At 39.5% G+C, this 18,427-nt stretch overlaps 1 protein-coding gene across 2 annotated transcripts in view; it reads right to left on the reverse strand.

The window, feature by feature from the left end:
• Positions 1-18,427, reverse strand: part of cadm1b (cell adhesion molecule 1b) — a 164,290-nt gene that overhangs the window by 33,271 nt on the left and 112,592 nt on the right. For both annotated transcript variants that reach the window (XM_005739330.1, XM_005739329.1), the window contains exons 3-5: positions 15,946-16,092; positions 8,948-9,100; positions 5,892-6,029 (exon numbers count right to left, since the gene is read on the reverse strand). In XM_005739330.1, coding sequence (XP_005739387.1) covers positions 5,892-6,029; positions 8,948-9,100; positions 15,946-16,092 — 438 coding nt within the window. The remainder of the gene's footprint in view (positions 1-5,891; positions 6,030-8,947; positions 9,101-15,945; positions 16,093-18,427) is intronic.

The raw sequence follows: 18,427 nt of genomic DNA on the forward strand, positions 1-18,427 counted from the left end.
AAGACTGATGAATAACAGTCTTACCAGGTTTCATAATTGCACAGTGTAAAGAAAACTTGATGAAAATGTTTCAGGATTTGACACCATAAATTAAATATATGGTTGGAATTCTTTAAATACAATGTAAAAGCCTTAGCCAACCCCTAATTTCTTTATATTTTGTAAGAACTGGTAAATGCACAAACTTAAATGCAAATACAGCATATAAGGCAAAAAAACAGACTTTCCACAATTCCACAAGTATGAAAGTCAATATTTGGCATGATCACGTTCATTCTACAGCACAGCATGAACTCTCTTAGGCGGGCGTTCTTGTAATTTCTTTAAGTAATCCTTAGGAATAGTTCTCCAGACTTCTTGAAGGACATTCAAAGCTCTTCTTTGGATTTTGGCTGTCTTTTGCTGTCATGTCTGTCAAGATGATCCCACACTGATGTTGAGGTCCAGGCTCTGGAGAGGCCACTGTGTGTTTTCCTATCCGGGTATGCTTTTACTGCATTGGCAGTGTTTTTAGAATCATTGTCATGCTGAAAAATGAAGTCACTGCCAATCAGACACATTCCAGAGGATATTTCATGGTGGTTTACAATTTGATTTTCCATGCTCATAATTCCATCAATTTTAACAAGATCCATTAACCACTGGCTTTAATGCAGCTCCAAAGGCTAAAAACCTCCAGATGGCTGTAAGACAGTGACTACTGTACCTCTTTCCTGACCTCCACCATGCATATTGACAGTGATTTCAACCAAACTTTTCATTTTTGAATTCATCACTCCATATGAACTGTTACCACCGATTTTCAGTCCAATTCTTGTGTAATTTGGGATACCTTAGCCTTTTAGTTTTGATAGCCACCCTTCCACTGAGACCATTTCTGATGAGGCTTCAGTGAACATTAGATGGATCAGATGATGCTCTCATGCTGTGTTTCAGATCTTTGCTGGAATTTGTCCCATTTCTTAAGGGTATGCCCTTTAGATACTATCCATCTGCTGTAAGACTGACACTTAATTGTCCACCACTTATCCAGTTTCCTCAATGTTTTAATGACACACTGCACACGTGCATAACAACTGCAAAGTGGTTTTAGTTAATAGTTCTTTGGGAATGCAAACATCTATTTTATGCCTGTCAAACGGTGTTATCTTTGGCATTTGTCATAGATTGAACTAAAGAAATGGGAACAAATGATGCGGTTTTGTAACAGGCTGCTAGTAAAGTACTTAAAGATACAATTTAATATTGATTCTTTGCTAAGTTGCCTGTTATGTGCAGATGCAACACACGTCATCCCTTGAGTTAGGAGGCTTTTTTATTAAATTATTTATTGAATGATTTATAGGTCAGCGTTAAACCGCTTAACAAATAATAAAAAAAATTGCTCTGAAAATTGGACTGGACTAAAAATGACTGGAACAGGCAGCCAGTGCCTAAAGAAAAACTGAAATGCCTTCAGAAATTCTGGAGAACTGTTGTTCAAAGACACTTAAAAGAATTACAACAAAGTTTGGCAGCAAAATATAAAGAAATGACTAAGCTTCGCACAGTACAGTTTTTCTTTATAAAGAGATTAAATGATCAATAAATACGTGAAATTGTGGCAAAATAATGAACTAATCAAATTAAGCCGTAATTGGTGCCCATCTAATTTTTTATAATCATTTTAGGCTAATTGCATTTTGTGGGAAATAATCAGCTGGATAGCAAAAACTTGTAGAGTGATGACATAATTTGATGAATTGATTGATGTGATTTTTATAGAAATTTTTAGAAAATAATAGAATGAATTATATTAAAACACTACTGCCAATGCTGTTCACTTTATGTGATCGAGCAAATGGGCTCTGACCCAGAGGTGGGCATGTGGGGCCACAGGCCGACAGGAATGCCACTTTATTCTGAGACACATTGAGCATGAGCGCCTGGAGAGAGGACAGCAGTTTTACATCTTTGCATTATTGGCCACTTATGTTAACTAACATAAACCCAGCTCTTAAATCATATGGCACACTGCTTTTTAGAGAAATCTTGTGTGTTGTATCAAAATATTTTAAGCTTTTTTGAACGTCACTTCAGGTGAAGCTGTGTCATTATACATGTCAGGGAAAATTACCATTTGACTCTGTGACTGACACTGTGTGATAAAGGCAGTGTTTATGTATTTTTTTTATTCTAAGATAAGCAGTTCAACTTTTTTTGTCACCCCAACATCAGAAATGAATCTGACACCCTCGTGACACCTGCTTTTTATGCCTTGGTTGCCTTGCCTTGAATCTTGATTTAATCGCTGAATTTATTATTAAAAACAGCTTTTGCAATTAGTTCTGTCAGAAACGCTAAAGGTAATGAGCTATCTTGATGTTTGCTCCAACAGTAGTTAGCTTATGAAGCAGATGTGAATCCTATGTAATAGATAGAAGAGGTACGATATGTGTGACTTTTTTTGTAGTAACTACTGAAAATCCAGTTATTGGCTGATGTAACTGATGATTCAAGTAAAAACAAATGGGTTTTTATGTCATTTTATTTTCTTCTGCTTTTTTGTGGTATGTAACAACCTCTCCGCCTTAAAAAAAAAGAGCTGTCTCTGTGCAATGTCAAGAGGACTTTCTGCCAAATTAGCCCCAATCCGCCTTGTGTAACTGTGTCTGCCTGAAAGTCCCATGGTGTTGTGTCTTTCATTTGACAGTACAAAATACCAAAGGGACAGGCAACACTTTTCAAGGTCAGGAAAATAGCACCACTTACCCTTGTCTTGGCATTTTCATGAACAAAAGCGTCTTTAATTTGACTTCTACGATCACTTCTGCTTTGTTTCGAGTCTTCTTATTAAATTCTTTTAAAACGAAAACCAGTAGAAAATCATGGGGAAACAAAGTTCTGCACCGCATCTTGACAACTCATACAGAGTTATTAACGATGTACAGGCCAACCAACGCTTGTCAATTACCAGTGTCATCCAAGACCCAGATGAGGAAAACAACCGTGGATCAGGTCATGGAAGGACTCAAATCTGAATGCAGAGGAGATTTGAGAGTTGCAGCAGAGATGTCAAATCAAACGCTCTTGTGAGCATCGAGCACTGATCAATCCCAGTGCAATCAAGCATAACCGCTTCTCAGGGTGACATTTTCTTTCAGTCAGTTTCTAACCCGGGTCTTCTGCCTGCCAACACACTGCAGAGCCACCAGTGATCAAGCTCTTTCGGCGAGGCTTAGACAGTAAACTGCTAGAGGTATTTCGATTAGCAATGCAGAGAAAATGAAAATGATAAAGATTTTTAACTTGCTCCGTTCACTCGATATAAGATAAGGCGAGTTACGCTGGGGACCCTGGAGATGTAAGGAAAATACACTGTGAGTGACTTAACCTGTACAGTAAGCAGTCGGGGCTCCTGTGACGCAAAGCACAAAGAAGTGATTGCAATGCTTTAAACCCTCGGTGTTCAATTGCTACAATTTGTCAAAATTGATACTCTGAGACACAACACATATTTTAAGATTCAGTGTGACTTACAGTTACCAAGGATATCATTATCTCAGATGTCACCGTAAATAAACATCCATAAATTTGCTTAGAAATCAGAAACAGAAAGACACTGCTCATTACTCCAGAACCTGTCTGAGAATTGCCAGGTTTTTAAATTACTCTTGTTTCTGCATCCATTACAATAAAGAACATCCATCAATCCATTTCCTTAACTGCTTATCCAATTCAGGGTCTGGAGCCGATCCCAGCTGACAGGGTATGCCCTGGGCAGGTCTCCGAGGCCACCACAGGGCACAATAAGGAACAGATAATAGTTAATTTGGTGGAAATTTAATGGTGCCAATTTGCCACAAGATAAGTGGTTAAAAGATCTTTGGTAGCTCAAAGGACAAAGCAGGTGTTGACATATATAGAAAGCATTACGGTAGCTATACATCATTACGGTGATACTGAAATGTACTCGAGCTTACAAGCAGTGAAAAATAGATTATTTGACCTGTATTGGGAATTTATTAAAATTTTTTAAAAGCAGCTCTTTTGATGTAATATTGATGTAATATAATAATTTTTTGTTATTTAGATGCCAGGATGTTCAGTAACAAAAGGGGACGGGATAGCATTACATACCAAAAAAAAGGTAAACCTTGACTTTGGAATACTTGCTCATATAAGTTCCAAAAGTCAAAAATAAACCAGCTCAAGTGCTTCAAATTAAAAACAAGGGCGAAAAAACTAATAACGTTTTTTTTTATCAGTTAAGATATTCAAATTTTTCAAAATGATTTTTTAAACTGTATATTAATTCAAAATCTTTCAAAGTTGAACTTGAAAGTTCAGCTTTTGAGTTTTTAGTGTGTTTTCAATAAATGGAATATTTCAAATTCATTATAAAATGCAAAGCCTGCTACTTTTCAAAGCTCCTCTTAAATTTTCCCCGTGTGGCGTCACATGATCGCCTGTAAATTTGGAAAAAAAAAGCATTAAAACATTAAATGTAGCTGTCCAACAGAACAGATCTCTTCCTGTACTCAGCAGACGAGCACTCGGCTCCACTACATTTGAAATAACACTGCAGATGTCATTTATGCTAACAAGCATTTTGTGTGCTGAGTCTCTCGCAGGCCACAGCCCATCAGTCCCATACCTGCCAGCATGATAAATGGTTGCAGAAGCAATTCGGCCAATTTGAAAGAGTGTGTAAATTAGGCCAAGGATTTCTTTATTACCGGCACGACTGTCTCGCCCACATACATACGTAAGACAAACATGATCAGAGAGATTCTATAAAACTACTGAGATGTGTGCATGTGAATCTCAATCTGAGCGGGAGCTAATGAATTGTTTAGCACGTCCATAATGAGAAGTGATTTGTGTTTCCTTGGGTACAGGAGGACGTGACTTTCTGGCTTTCTTTATGTATCCACTGCCACTATGGATTAGCCCTGCTCAGCATGTCAGGGGCATTTCACTGATCTAACCATCCTGTTGTCTCTTCTTTCCTTACACAACACTCAACAACTCATAAACAGAAATTGACTTCGACTCCTGTAGGGAACACTGGAGGCACAGATGGCATTTAGCTTCAGATTCACTCTTGTCTAAATATTTCATCTCTCAACAAGCCAAATGAATCCTCTCCATTCTAATACATATATAATTTGACAACAAGCTCAGAGACATCCACTCTCTGTAAATACGATATGACTAAAACGAATATCTCCCTAGTTGTATAATAAGTATATCATGAATAATTGATGACCCCCTAATCATAACGGAGAGGTAATAAGGCTTTCTCACCACTCCACATTACATCCCTGTTTCTGAGCAGCCTACAGCCGGCCTTAGGCGGAAAATGCATGGAGGAGAAATGTGCAAATAACCATGTTTGCTATGTATGGATGGTTTAAAGAAAATACAAAGATGTAGAGTTTAGTAGCTTTAGAAAACATATTCCATCAGGAGACGGAGTGTAACCAGTAAATATTTAAGCAATTTTAAATCTGAACTTGGATCTGTGAAATGAAAATTACAGTATGAAAATGCCTTTAAGGCAAATGTTTTCGAAAATTTATGAGAAAAATAACACAGGCCCGAATTGCAGGTCTTGCAGTTGCGGTTGCATAGTTTGTTGATTACATAGTGGAGCTGAGCAGGCAGCACAGGCTGAAGGACGGGTGGGAGAGGGGGTTACACACAAGAAAAAAAAGAAAAGAAAAGAAAGAAAGCAAGCACTGTCTTTCTGCAGCTGTGTATGCCAGACTGGATTATCTTCTTATATGTGTCAGTCAACATAATCAGTACAACACACATTAATGTTTTGGAGTAGAATTCCGTTTTATTCACAGAAGAAGTGCCTGGAGCATGTGAAGCAAACTGGGTGAGGCTGTTATTCTACTGACCTGTCAGTTCTTCCTCCCCTTTCATCCATCTGATGTAGGCGGCTGGCTTGCCGCCAATGGCTGTGCAGGTGAGCTCCGTCTCGTTCCCCTCGCTGACCACGTCCTCGCGGCTCTCGATGATTGGGCTGCCTGGCGGGACTGACCCAGAACAATGGCAGAGGCAGCACATAGACACACAGACAAAAATCTATTAAAACTTTACAATAAAGTTTCAAATACTTAAATACTGGGTAAAGTCACTATTCCTCACTATTAGTAAGCTACCTGTTCACACTGATCGTCAGTGAATACATAAGTTTCAGCTTTTACTGATTTACAGTGCTCTCCATAACAGTTGGGACAATGATACATTTTTTGCAGTTTTGCATCTGTGCACCATCACAATAAATTAATCAGTCAATATGTGATGGAAGCACACAAACTTAACAAACTGGTTATACACAGTTCCCCATTTTCAGAGGCTCAAAATCAATATAAACATAAAGACTCTTTGTACTTGGATGGAAAAACTTTTAGAACCCACGGACATCACAAAATGTTGTTTCCCCCTTGAGATGCTCCGCTACCCCTTTACTGCAGCCACCTTTGTATCAAATAATGGAAAAGCATGCTCTGTTGAGCTCAGATCATGTGACTGATTTGGCCATTGAACAATATCCCATTTCTTTACCTTAAGAAACTCTTGGGTTGCTTTTGCAGTACACTTTGGGTCATTTGTACTGATCAGTCTGCAGCATTTGGTTGAATCTCTTCTATCAGCAGTAGCATCGTCACAATGCTGCCCCCACTATGTCTAACAGGTTTCATCCTTTTCCCATCATTCTGGTATTTCATTTGTCCAAAGATCTAACATGACCTTTGTGCTCTTGAGTGTAATTAGTGGTTTTCACCTTCTAAACTCTCTGCATTTCCATTCATGAATGCATCTCCGAATTGTGGACTTTGATTGTCTTCTGCCTAATAATGGCATTAACATTTCTCATATTTAAAATTAAATTAATGACAGCAATAAATGACAGCACGTCTGCTGTATTTGTCATAAAATAACAAGGGAATAGGCCTCACATGGCCATGAGACTACTTGCCAGTCAATTAGACCAATAATTTACATTTTTTTCTTGAATTAAACCTGTAAGTCTGCACTTCAATCACGTATTGTTGAAATTACACTCCACTGTGGTGGTGTACAGAGGCAAAACTACAAGTATTGTGTCTTCAGTATGAGGAATAATAATTATAGATTCAATATAAGGACTCACATATCTCAGCGAATTCTTGGAAGGAGATGGACACGATTATACAAAGAAGTGGAATAACTTGAGCGACATATATACCAAACAAAAAAAAGACACTACTGCAAATAAAGGGGATCCAAGAAGGAAAAAAAGAGCCAGGATTTTGTTTGTTTCTATTGTGGCTAGCACTGCATAGGTGCACCACAAGGCAATTAACAGCATGCACAAGCATGAATGCTAGCAACGGCATCGTAGTAGGCACTTAAAAGACTCACCACAGTAGTTTAAAGTAGCCGTTAGTGTGAGAGGTTGAAAATGATGTTGCCTCACCAGCTATGACAGATATCTAGTCTTTTCGCAGATTTTTGGGGAAGCAATAACAGAAATACTCTATTTTCTCATAAAAAAGAAAAGAAACTTGTGTGAATGTGGCAAGGATAAACTACAGGCTAACATTAAGCAGTGTTCTGTTATTGTCTAAGGAGATCCAATCTTTTCCATGTTCTCGTTTGAAAGCATGCACAATCCAAGCAAAGCTTTAATTTAGAATGTTAACCTTATGGAGAGTAGAAAACAACTGAAAACAAAAAAAAAAATCTTTTTTGTTTGTTCTGCTGTGAGGTTGTGACACATCATCATTTCATGCTGATATAGTGAACTGGTTCATATTTTTAAATCATATAATTATCATTTATTTAAAGTTTTGTTGTACCATCTGGAAAATGGGAGCCTGATACTCGTTTGTATATTTGATAACTTTGACGATTTCTACCAACTCACATGAGAAATATAGTTTTATTTAGATGCTACTAGAATAGACAAGCTGTTACAGACTAAAATATATTTTAATTTGTAACAGCTTGTCTGCATTTCAGATGCTTTTGCAGTTGTTCGTATCATACCTGTCTAAATGAACGGACGTGTGCTTATTTTAATCACTGCAGGTGCCTACACAAGAGGTCATATGACTCACATTTTTATTTTATTCATCCCAAGAGGGGCTTAAGTAGCTGATATGAGTTGCGTGATAATCTGCACAGTGTCGTGACAATCCATCAAACAAGTGGCGGACCAACAAACCACATTACCTCAATTACTGTTGTTTTGTTTTTTTATTAGGTGAGTAAAAGGAGGGTGTGATGCATTCATTAGCACGTACCTTCAGCTAGCATGAGTCACGAATCTATCTCCTTGCATTTCTTTTAAGCTAATGTTAAACAAGCATATGTGATTAGAACCTATGGGTGTAAAAAGAGGATGGGGAACAGTTCTCCCTCATCCCTTGTATTACTCATCACAGCAAACTTGCTGAACTTCAGTTACTTGAAAGAAAAAAGTCAGCAGGGTGCTTATTTCAAGGACTCTTCAATGCAACCCTTAGTTCAGAAATACTGCAGCTAGGTTTCAATTGTACAACTAGAGTAATTACTTTAAAGTGCTTTTAATTCCTTTCAATCCCCCAGGATGTCTGCATGTATAATAAAGCTTAACTAGAGTAATTTCACTCCAAAGCATCAAAGTGTGGCACAGCTGACTCTCAATAGGGAATCATTTGGAGCAGCCAAGTCAACATTCACCGGGATTCACATAGTCAACACAGCTGCCAAAACCAACGCGGTCTGAGCCATCAGTTTCAGCATCTGCTCCTTTTCGTTATGCTGTTGAGCACCGCGAGAGCCTAATTGGCTGACATTTTGTTTCAGTTGCTAAAGATAACAGGATCAAAGATTACTATTATTTCATATTCACCGTCTATAATGGAGCAAAATAAAACAAAAGACTGTGTGCGCGTGAGGTTCACACATGTGTCCTCACACCTACCTAGGACAGTGATGTCTGCGTAGGCTTCCTGAGGAGGATCTGTGTAGAGCTGGCACACATAGCGTCCCTCATCGGAGAGTGACACATTGGACAGAGACACCCGCAGTTCGTTGTCAGAGAAATTCACCAGCTGGAACCGGCTGTCCTTGAGAGCTGTGGGGATACATGTGAGACAGAGACAGTGAGGATACAGAGTACAGGGACACAAACACGGGACATGGGGTGAGAAAGAAGGGGGACGGGTGGGGGAAATGGGAAGTGGTGGAGAGTGGTGAGAACGAGAGAGAGGACGGAGAAAGACAAAAGAGACAGTAGAAAATGAGACTGAGGAGAGAATGTGGTGGGCAGAGTGCTGCTCTTTTGTGGGCTTTCTCCTTAATTGAGTAAAAGAAAAGTGAGTTTCAAAATGATTCATACAAGTTGATTTATAAAGTAGCTTTACAGTCCAAAGAGCACTCGCAAAGAAAGGAAAGTGTGAAGAGTGCTCATGAAGACTCCTAACAAGCTAGGAACTCTTAAAATGGGCTGCGGCTGGTCATGGATGGATGCATCAAACTCACATATTCCACAAAAAGGAGAAGCATTCAAACATACATAATGAATTAAATCACTGTGTGCAAGAAGAGAGGCTCGGATGCCTCAAACTCTAAATCAAAAGTAGACAAGAATATGTATGTAATGCCTGTATAGACTGGCTGAAATTTCTTTTAATGTCATCAAACTAGGTTAGCCATCTCTGAGTTTTACCCACTGCGTTTCATTTAGGTCAGCCCTCATCCCAGAGCACTCTTTTACATAAACAGCTTTGGTTGATTTGATTGGGAGCCCTTTTGATGTTTTGACCTGCCTTCTTTATCAAGCCCTCTCTGCATCTGTCGAGCTAACGAACTCAATTCAGCCCCCTTAAAGCGCAGGGAGTTTATTATTCCCATCAGGCTTTACACTTAGCATCATGATCATTACCCAAGGTCTCGGGGCAGTGTCAACATGAAACCTCATTCCCTGATATAATTTGAGAGCTCTTTGGAAGTCTCTCCTCAAAGGGAAACAATGACACTGATGCACTTTGAGAATCCGAGCACCTGCTAGGGAGGGAAACCCTTCACTTGTGAGATGCTGATGGCAGTTTACACAAAGCTGTTTCATAACTGGCTCGCTGCTTACATAAGAGCGTGGATGATGCACAGTGTCTGCTGTTTATTAGAATGTGCATATTTTCACCAAAATATGTCTAATGATTACATTCATTAGCCTATTAAATATCAGGAAATATGATGGCTTTATGAAAAAAAAATTATCTCACATTAAAATGTTATCCAGTCTAAGATCATGCTTGTTAATATAAAAGTAGAACATATTCCAACTCAAAGAGCTTAAAAGAAAGATAATTAGTTAATTGTCTTACAATTTTGGCAAAAAATAGCAACAAACAGTCCATTGTTCATCATGTAAACTCACAAGTAAATCAATAATCACAGCAGCCAGTGAGACTGCTCTCATCAGGAAGTCAGAAAGTCAAATTCAAGGATTGGACGTCCTTTCTCTGGTGCTTTGAAATGGTGATGAGCTAATCAAAACTGAGAGCTGTAATCACATTTGTTGTGCACAACAGTACTAGGTCCACCAACCAGCAGCCGGAACTGTTTAATGAATCAAAAAATTGGTAAGAATACATATATATGATCTGTGTACTTTTTGTACTTTTCTTGGAAAGCCTTTCATAATCAAAGTGCAATTTATAAACAGTTTTGGAATCACATTACTTGTGTCAATCTGTAAGACACATTTAGTTAGAATGGGCCTTAAGTTATGGTCCTTGAACACTTAGAAAGAGAGTGACATCTGGACTTTCTCTAAATGCTCCGATGATCCGATGCTTCACAGTATCCTACTTATGAAGTCCTTCATGAATACACATTTATTTCCTGTCAAATTTAGAACACTTGTGGTATATTTTATATCAGTAATTTAGTATTTGTGCCTGTACATTACAAGTAGGGCTGAAGCGGAAAAGGGGGCTGTCTCATATTTCTGTGCTCCAATCACAATTTAGGAACATTTAAATCAAAACGCTCGCTTATGGTGCCAGGTCCCCACCGCATACTTATGAAGTAGATTGGCTGAGCTTTTGCATATTAAAGTCAAATATATTTCAATCAGCCACAATTCTTCACGTCGTAAAGAAGTACTGCTATAACCGGCGTACTTGTTACGACAAAGCAGTGATATGGCATTTGCACTGAGTTTCTAGGCATCAGAATCTTGTAAATCCAGCGCTTAGTCTATTGCTGCTTGGGTTTAGATCTCTGCCAACTCCTAAGCTTTTTACTGATGCGTGAAGATTGATGAAAGTGAAACAAGGTGGTAAAGTTGTTTCTAGACCGCTAAACAATTAGCTGAAACTTGTTGTAAAGCTCAATAAAGTCTAGGAAAGACGCAGCTTTGGCTGGTAATTCTCTGCACACGCCTAACTATGAATGAACCCTTTCACACTGTCACATTGGGTTGACGCTCTCACTTTATTTGTATTAAAAAAAAAAAGTCTTTATAACAGCCTTATAACTGTAACAGCAACCAGTTTCCAGAAGCTCTAAACCTACCAGGTCTGACGTTGAAACAAAAGCCTTTCGGCAGTATCGTTTTAAACCTTTGTAACACAAAGTCAGACAACTCCTGAGAAGATGCAGTGAATAAATAATGGTGTTCAATTGCATCACCATCCAAAGAGGTCCACCTTCGCTGATAAAGGCTCATTTTTCCCATTTCAGATGACAAGTCTGCCAAATTGCATGTCATTTCGCATGTATCTGGCACAATAAATGGCTCACCCTAACAAGACTCGCTCCACTTCTACCTGTGACATAATTCATCTTTATTTGCTGCAGCAGAAATTTGTTTATATGGCCTTCACTGGTACTGTAAAGCTGTTATCGTTTTGGTATTTCTGTGCGTATCTGTGTTTCTGCGGCTGCCGCTTTGCTTGTAGCCACTGTTCTGGCTCCTGGTGTGTCTCTGTGTCACTGCTGTTTACTTCCTTGTATACAAAGACCTGCCACTGTGTCAGGCGGCCCCGTTGACAGGTAACAATGCCACTGGCCGAGGGGGGTCCCAGCAGAACCAGCAGTCCTTTAGGAACAGAGCCTAGAATAGCGCTGCTATGGGGTTCACTAAACCCCATTACCAGAAGCACAAATATGCAGCGGCGGACCAGAAACACTCCAGCCAAACATATACTCAGATCTAATCGTGGATAAACAAAACTGCTTGTTTTTTGTAATTGAAGGCGGCACTGCATTGAGTTAGGCGGAGAAAATGCCACGTTTATAGGCCCGCTTGGAGCGCCTCGACAAAGCACGAAGAGGAAAATGTTGTCTTAACATCATGGAAAGATTTCCTTAGCAGTGCTGATGTAAATTTGATTGTCTCTGTGATGTAACAGTGAATTATTCACTGTTGCTTTTCTATCTGCTCTTTGGTGTCAAAATAAATATTTTTTTAGGTGTAGAGCACAACATGATCTTTGCTATTTTACAGTCCATTCTTCTCTGCCATATTGTGAGACAGCTTTAGGCATTTTGTACAAATATGACAAAGATGTGTACTCAAACTCCCCCGATGCTCTTCGCTAGTGGAAAATGGAACACACGTCTCACTACCTAGACTTGTGAAACAGCTGGGATGCAATATAGACCGAAATGAAGGGTGTTCCTCGTTCACCTTGAATCTTGGCTCAGATCCCAGATATAAACAAGTTTTTTAAAAAAAAAGCAGAGACAAAAACTCAGTTTGGAGTAGAAGTAGCCCATATGCTCATGCATAATCATAATGTTCAATATCCTAATCTAAGAGATTATCGTAAAATCGAACAGTGACAAGGACACAAAAGTATTCCCATTATGGTAGCATTGTTAATTATCTCATATCAATCTTGCAGTATTCTTAGCCTAATGACTTGTGTAAAAGAGCCAGAAAGTCAAGGACAGATGGAATCATGTTTGCACAGAAAATCTGACAAAAAGCTGGAGCTGATGTTCTAGTGATATCTGATATTTTCACAGTAATGCCAAACACAGGACAATTCCTTTGAACGGGATGTGTTTACAATTGTTGCAGCTCTTTACGTGCAACAATCGCACAAAATAAGCAAAATAAGCAAAAAGTCTAGACGAGAGTGTAGACGAGATGTTGTGGACAAGCTAATGAGGAGAAATATGATGTTCCACTATGCTGCAGGAATAGGCTGTTTATGATTACTCTGTTTATTGTGTTCTTTGACAATTGACTAAAAAATAAAATATCGGTGAGAAATGCACAGGATCATTTCAGGCTGTCACATCTGAGTAACATTAAAGAAAGACAGCTAAACATCTCGGCTCTGCTTAAGTGGTGTCACGGTCTGTGGACGTAGGCCGTGCGGTGGTGTGTGTGGTGGACCCAGGTGCGAACACATGTGAGTAGACGGGAGTGAACTTAAACTGAAAGCGAGCCTTTATTACGGCTTATGACACAGAGTTCAAACAAAGCAGAAATACCGTGACTAAACTATAACTTAACTGGGAAACTAATACTGTGATAAATTATGGAAACTCGGAGAACTATGACGATGACTGCAAAGACTGGCTGTGAAAACATGGAGGGTGGGAACACAGACGACGCGACACAGACTGAATGAAACACAAAGACTAAATACACATAAGGGATGATCAAGGGAAGTGGAAACACATGAGGGGGAACAGCTGATACACATGAACCTAATGACAGGACAGGGAAAGTGAAACTACAAACACTGACATTAGACACAGACTTTCAAAGTAAAACAGGAAACATGGGGATTAGACGTGACCTGAACTGAACATAACCACACAGACATGACGCATGACAGGTAGACGCACGGACCAGGGAGACTGAATACAGGAGGAGATGACATAAACAACTAAGAAACAAAGGACTAAACAGCAACCTCGAAATTAACTAGATTAACTAAACTAGGGCACAAATGAATACCAAAATATATAAGAACTCAAACACTGGGTCACAGACCCAGCCCATGTCAAGTGGAGGTAAATTTTGTAACTTTCAATAGAATTTTTTGGGGGTTTTTTGCAATAGATTATAAATTATTCCACTTGACAGTGAGGAAAAAATTGTTAGGTTACAGTTTTTGTATGTTGAAGTTTGAAAGTGAGTATTTAACATGGAAACTAATACACACATTGCAGATTAAATTATACCCAGACAGATTCTTGCACCATAGTCTTCTGGAAGAAGAGCCATTATTATAACCTTAGTTTGCTTACTATTAATACGATTAGGATAAATTGAATAGGGGGTGGCTGTAGCTCAGGTGGCAGAGCAGGTCAGCCACTAATCAGAAGGTCGGTGGTTCGATCCCAGGCTGCCTCCTGGCTGCATGCCAAATATCCTTGGGCAAGATACTAACCCCATGTCTGCCTACTGGTGGTGGTCAGAGGGCCCGGTGGCGCCTGTGTCCGGCAGCCTCGCCTCTGTCAGTGCGCCCCAGGGCAGCTGTGGCTTGCCATCGCCAGTGTGTGAATGTTTGCGTGAATGACTGAATGTAGTGTGAAGCGCTTTGGGGTCCTTAGGGACTAGAAAAGTGCTATACAAATGCAGACCATTTAATATGTGTTATTATTTTATTATTCCTCTATTTATCCAGGTAAAAATCAGCAAAAGCCAAACACGCATACGCCACATAATGACATAACAATTAAAAACAAATGCAATTTTCCACACAAACATGTGAAAAACAATATACGACATTAGGTCATTAAGAGCGACATTAAAAACAGTCGCACTGACTAAAAGAGGTATTCTCTTGTTCTTCTAAAATTTGACTTAAACTCCCCCAAGGTAACCATTTCTGACAATTTCAGCTCCTTCTGCAGATTATTCCAGGAAACGGGGGCACCGTATCCTGGACTATTATCACAGGGTCATATTATTATCATGACCGCGTGTCTTTGAGTCGGAAGACTTTTGAGTAAAGTTCCAGTTTTTCAAATTGCTTTGTTCTGTGTTTGATTATTGTTTGCTTTGGTTTTGATATCTAGTAGTATTGTTTGTTTGTTTTTGGCTACTTGTGGCTTTGGTCTCCCCATTTGTTTTATACTGTGTTTTAATCTGTTCTGTTCTTATCTAGGTTTAGTTCAGCTGTCTCTTGTTCCCCTGTTGTTTCCACTTTCTTTGGTCACCCCTCAGTGCACCTGTCTGTATAAATGAACTCAGTCTTTTTTCGTCCTCTGTTGTGTTATATCGTTTACTCCTAACTCCGAGTCCCTGTTTGTCTTTAATTCCTAGTTATCACCCAGTGTTTCTGGATTCATCTCATACCTGTTTGGGATTTCTGTTTATTTTTCCCTTTGGGCTTTTTCATGGATTATGTTTATTGAATTTCTGTCAGTCACTTCTTGTTTTAAACTCTGCCTCTCTGTGTCCTTGCATTTGGGTCCTCACATCAACACACTCCAGCTTTCAGCTATGATTTAAAATGACCAAAATAAAAGAGTAATAGTAGTAGTAGAAGTAATCTATTTTGTTTGTTTACTAGATGTCAACCCCACATACTGTGCATAACTATCAAAATCCTGAAAGTATTTATACCAGCGGGAGTATGCCAAGAGTGACCAGGCTTATCTTACCAGTGCCAAACTACTGTATAAAAGTCATAAACATTAAAAAAAAGATTCTTTAAAACTGACAGTACAAATATTCTTGGTATCTGGTACTCAGGATGAAAAGAAATTGGATTTCTTCTATTTCCATCAATTGTTTGCACTCATGGTCCTTGGTGCAAACAAGGACCACAAGTTTGCATTTCAAGGCTTCATGCTTACAAACACAATACAGGCGCTAACTGACAAATGCTTTAACTTCAAAAAAGGAAGAATGATGACGACTCGCAGCAGAAAGACATCTTGTGTGTTTGTGTGTCTGTATGTATGTGTGCGTGTGTGTGTGCAAGACACACTGGCACTTACGTCTAACGTCTTTGAAGTAAATGGTCTGTCTGTTGGGGTTGAGCAGCTGGATGACGGAGTCATCGTTGTTCCTCACTCTGCAGCTGATGGTGGCCGTTTCCCCCTCAATCACCGTCACGTTGTCAGTTGCCAGATTCTGACCTTCGACTTCACAACGCAGGCGGAAAACACAGAAGCAAAAAATACATTTGAAATGTGGAACAAGCATCTCTGTCTGGATATTTAAAGTATCTTAAATATTTATGTTTCTAACAACAGGGACTGCATGTCAACACACGCACAGTGCAAAGATACGTGAATAGGCCGTGTAGATTGTCTGTTTGCAGCCATGTCTAATCCTTTTAATATAAGAGCCATGTGCAGTGTTTGTCACTATTGATCTCCCCCAGCTCAGAGTGGGCCCTGTGAGTCAGTGCCAGATGGGCTGTAAGCTCTGCTGCCCACGAAGGTAGGGAGTGAGGAGAGGGTAGGAAGAAAAAGAGACAAAGAACGAGTGTAAGAAAGTGGCAAGTAGTAGATATGGGCGGGGTGGAGGAGGTGAAGAAGAGAGGGGGAGTTAAACAGAGCACGAGAGAACAGAGAGAGGAGAGATGAGCCGAGTTGGATGCTGTATATGGTTAAGCTTTATCAGAGCCCTCCATCTGAGGTTCCATGTGACCAATGTGTGCTCAGTGTGCTCAGCGGTTCTGTTCTGTATCTCTAGGAATAAAAGTGCTGTAAGCATCTGAGTCACTCTCTGTACACTGGCATTGTTGCCACTGACAGACCCTGGACCTTGTCATCGTAACTTACACCTCACACCAAACCCCCCACACACAAAAAGCCTTGCTTTGTTTCCCCTGTCTTTGGAGAGAAAGAGGAAGAGAATCAAAAGTCACCTTGTGCTATATTTATCCGGCAGGAGCCAAAAAAGCGTAAGAAGAATGGAGAATACGTTTTAATGCTTCAGATTCACACCAGCGGAGGAACAACACTCTAAGCCACAGCCCCAAGAAAACATCAAAAGCACATTTGCATGCCCGAGTTGTCAGACACCTCTATTGCATTCTGACATTTACAAAGTGGAGGGGGGGAAAAAAACGCCTGCATTTTCAGATAGTGATAATGGGAATAGACAGGCAAACTAACATGATTCAAAATGAACTCTGTGAATGCGGCAAGCAATAAGAAATTAACCTCCTGTGGAGAAAAGCTCCTCAGACCTGTCTGATGCAATGAACTACCCATTTCATTCCACTCTGCTGCCGGGTCTCAGGCTCAGGACAAAAGGAAGGTAATAGGTAAAAACAGCCACAGATTATGTCCAACAAGTACACAATACAGTCAATTAAAGGTTTATCGTAAATAGGTAATATTTACTACATGCTAATGTGGTTGAGGACAATTTCATGTAATACTGCTGAACAGGCATGGACTAAGAATACGTCCAAGAATACCTGCTCAGATAGGACAACAATGACTGAATGTGTAAATGAGAGAGTACATGAGAAAATGCAAAAAAAGGTTTGAAGCCCCATCTTTTTCAGCACATTACCTCTGACTGATGGATTGTAATGCATATAAAAATGGAAATGAGATCTATGTTTTAATGTAACATATATATTAGACCTTTAGTTTCCCTTGTGTAAAAACAAGCCACAGCAAATAATGAGTGGATAGTGCACATGCAGATCAGAAAAGTGTGGATCCCACCTACACTGTGACTAAAGTCAGTGCAAAATAGTGCACACTGCCACAGGATGAATCCATAGAGGAATCACCACAATCTACCAGGTACCTGAAAAAACTGTGTAACGGTTAACTGTGAATTAATCAATAAACACTATATATTGTGACAATCCTGCTCCCCAAAATATAAGTTCAAACAGCTACACTATATTCCCCTTTACAATTGAACGCAAACCTATTTTCTCTTCAACAAAATACCTGACAAGCGAGTTCACGGAGGTGTAACGGTTCTGAAACGTAGGCCAAACTTACAAAAATCCCTGGCTTGCTATAGCAGGCTGTATACCAGTGTGACAATACCTTCCACACTCCTGCCCAACCCCCTGCCACAAATGTTGAACTTTTATTACATTTCTAATACAAGCAATGATAGATGATTGAATGATAAAAACCTTGTAAAAGTTAACCTAAGGAGAAAAATTATGTGACAGCCAGAAAGACAGGAATGGATTTATCATTGTAGCTAACTGCAAGGGCATTACTGGTATGCTAGCCAGGCTTTATGGTTAAACACAGAATTAAACAGCCTTTTTTTGTGATAGCGTAACAGCACGAGTTTAAAAACAGGCTGAAAAGTAGCATAATCTGATCCTCATCCTCACATATGAACCAAAACCATGTTGAAGAGTTGTAACCAGGGGATCATGTGTCGGAAGAATCAAGAGTTCATTTCTCATGTGCTGCAGCCTGGCGTTGCTTCCAGCGACATCATGGACATACGTGTACCTTTTAATGTGTTAATGGTGCAGATGCA

The sequence above is a fragment of the Pundamilia nyererei genome, unplaced genomic scaffold (genome assembly GCF_000239375.1).
Source record: "Pundamilia nyererei isolate P.nyererei 1_Seehausen unplaced genomic scaffold, PunNye1.0 scaffold00091, whole genome shotgun sequence".
NCBI lineage: Eukaryota > Metazoa > Chordata > Actinopteri > Cichliformes > Cichlidae > Pundamilia > Pundamilia nyererei.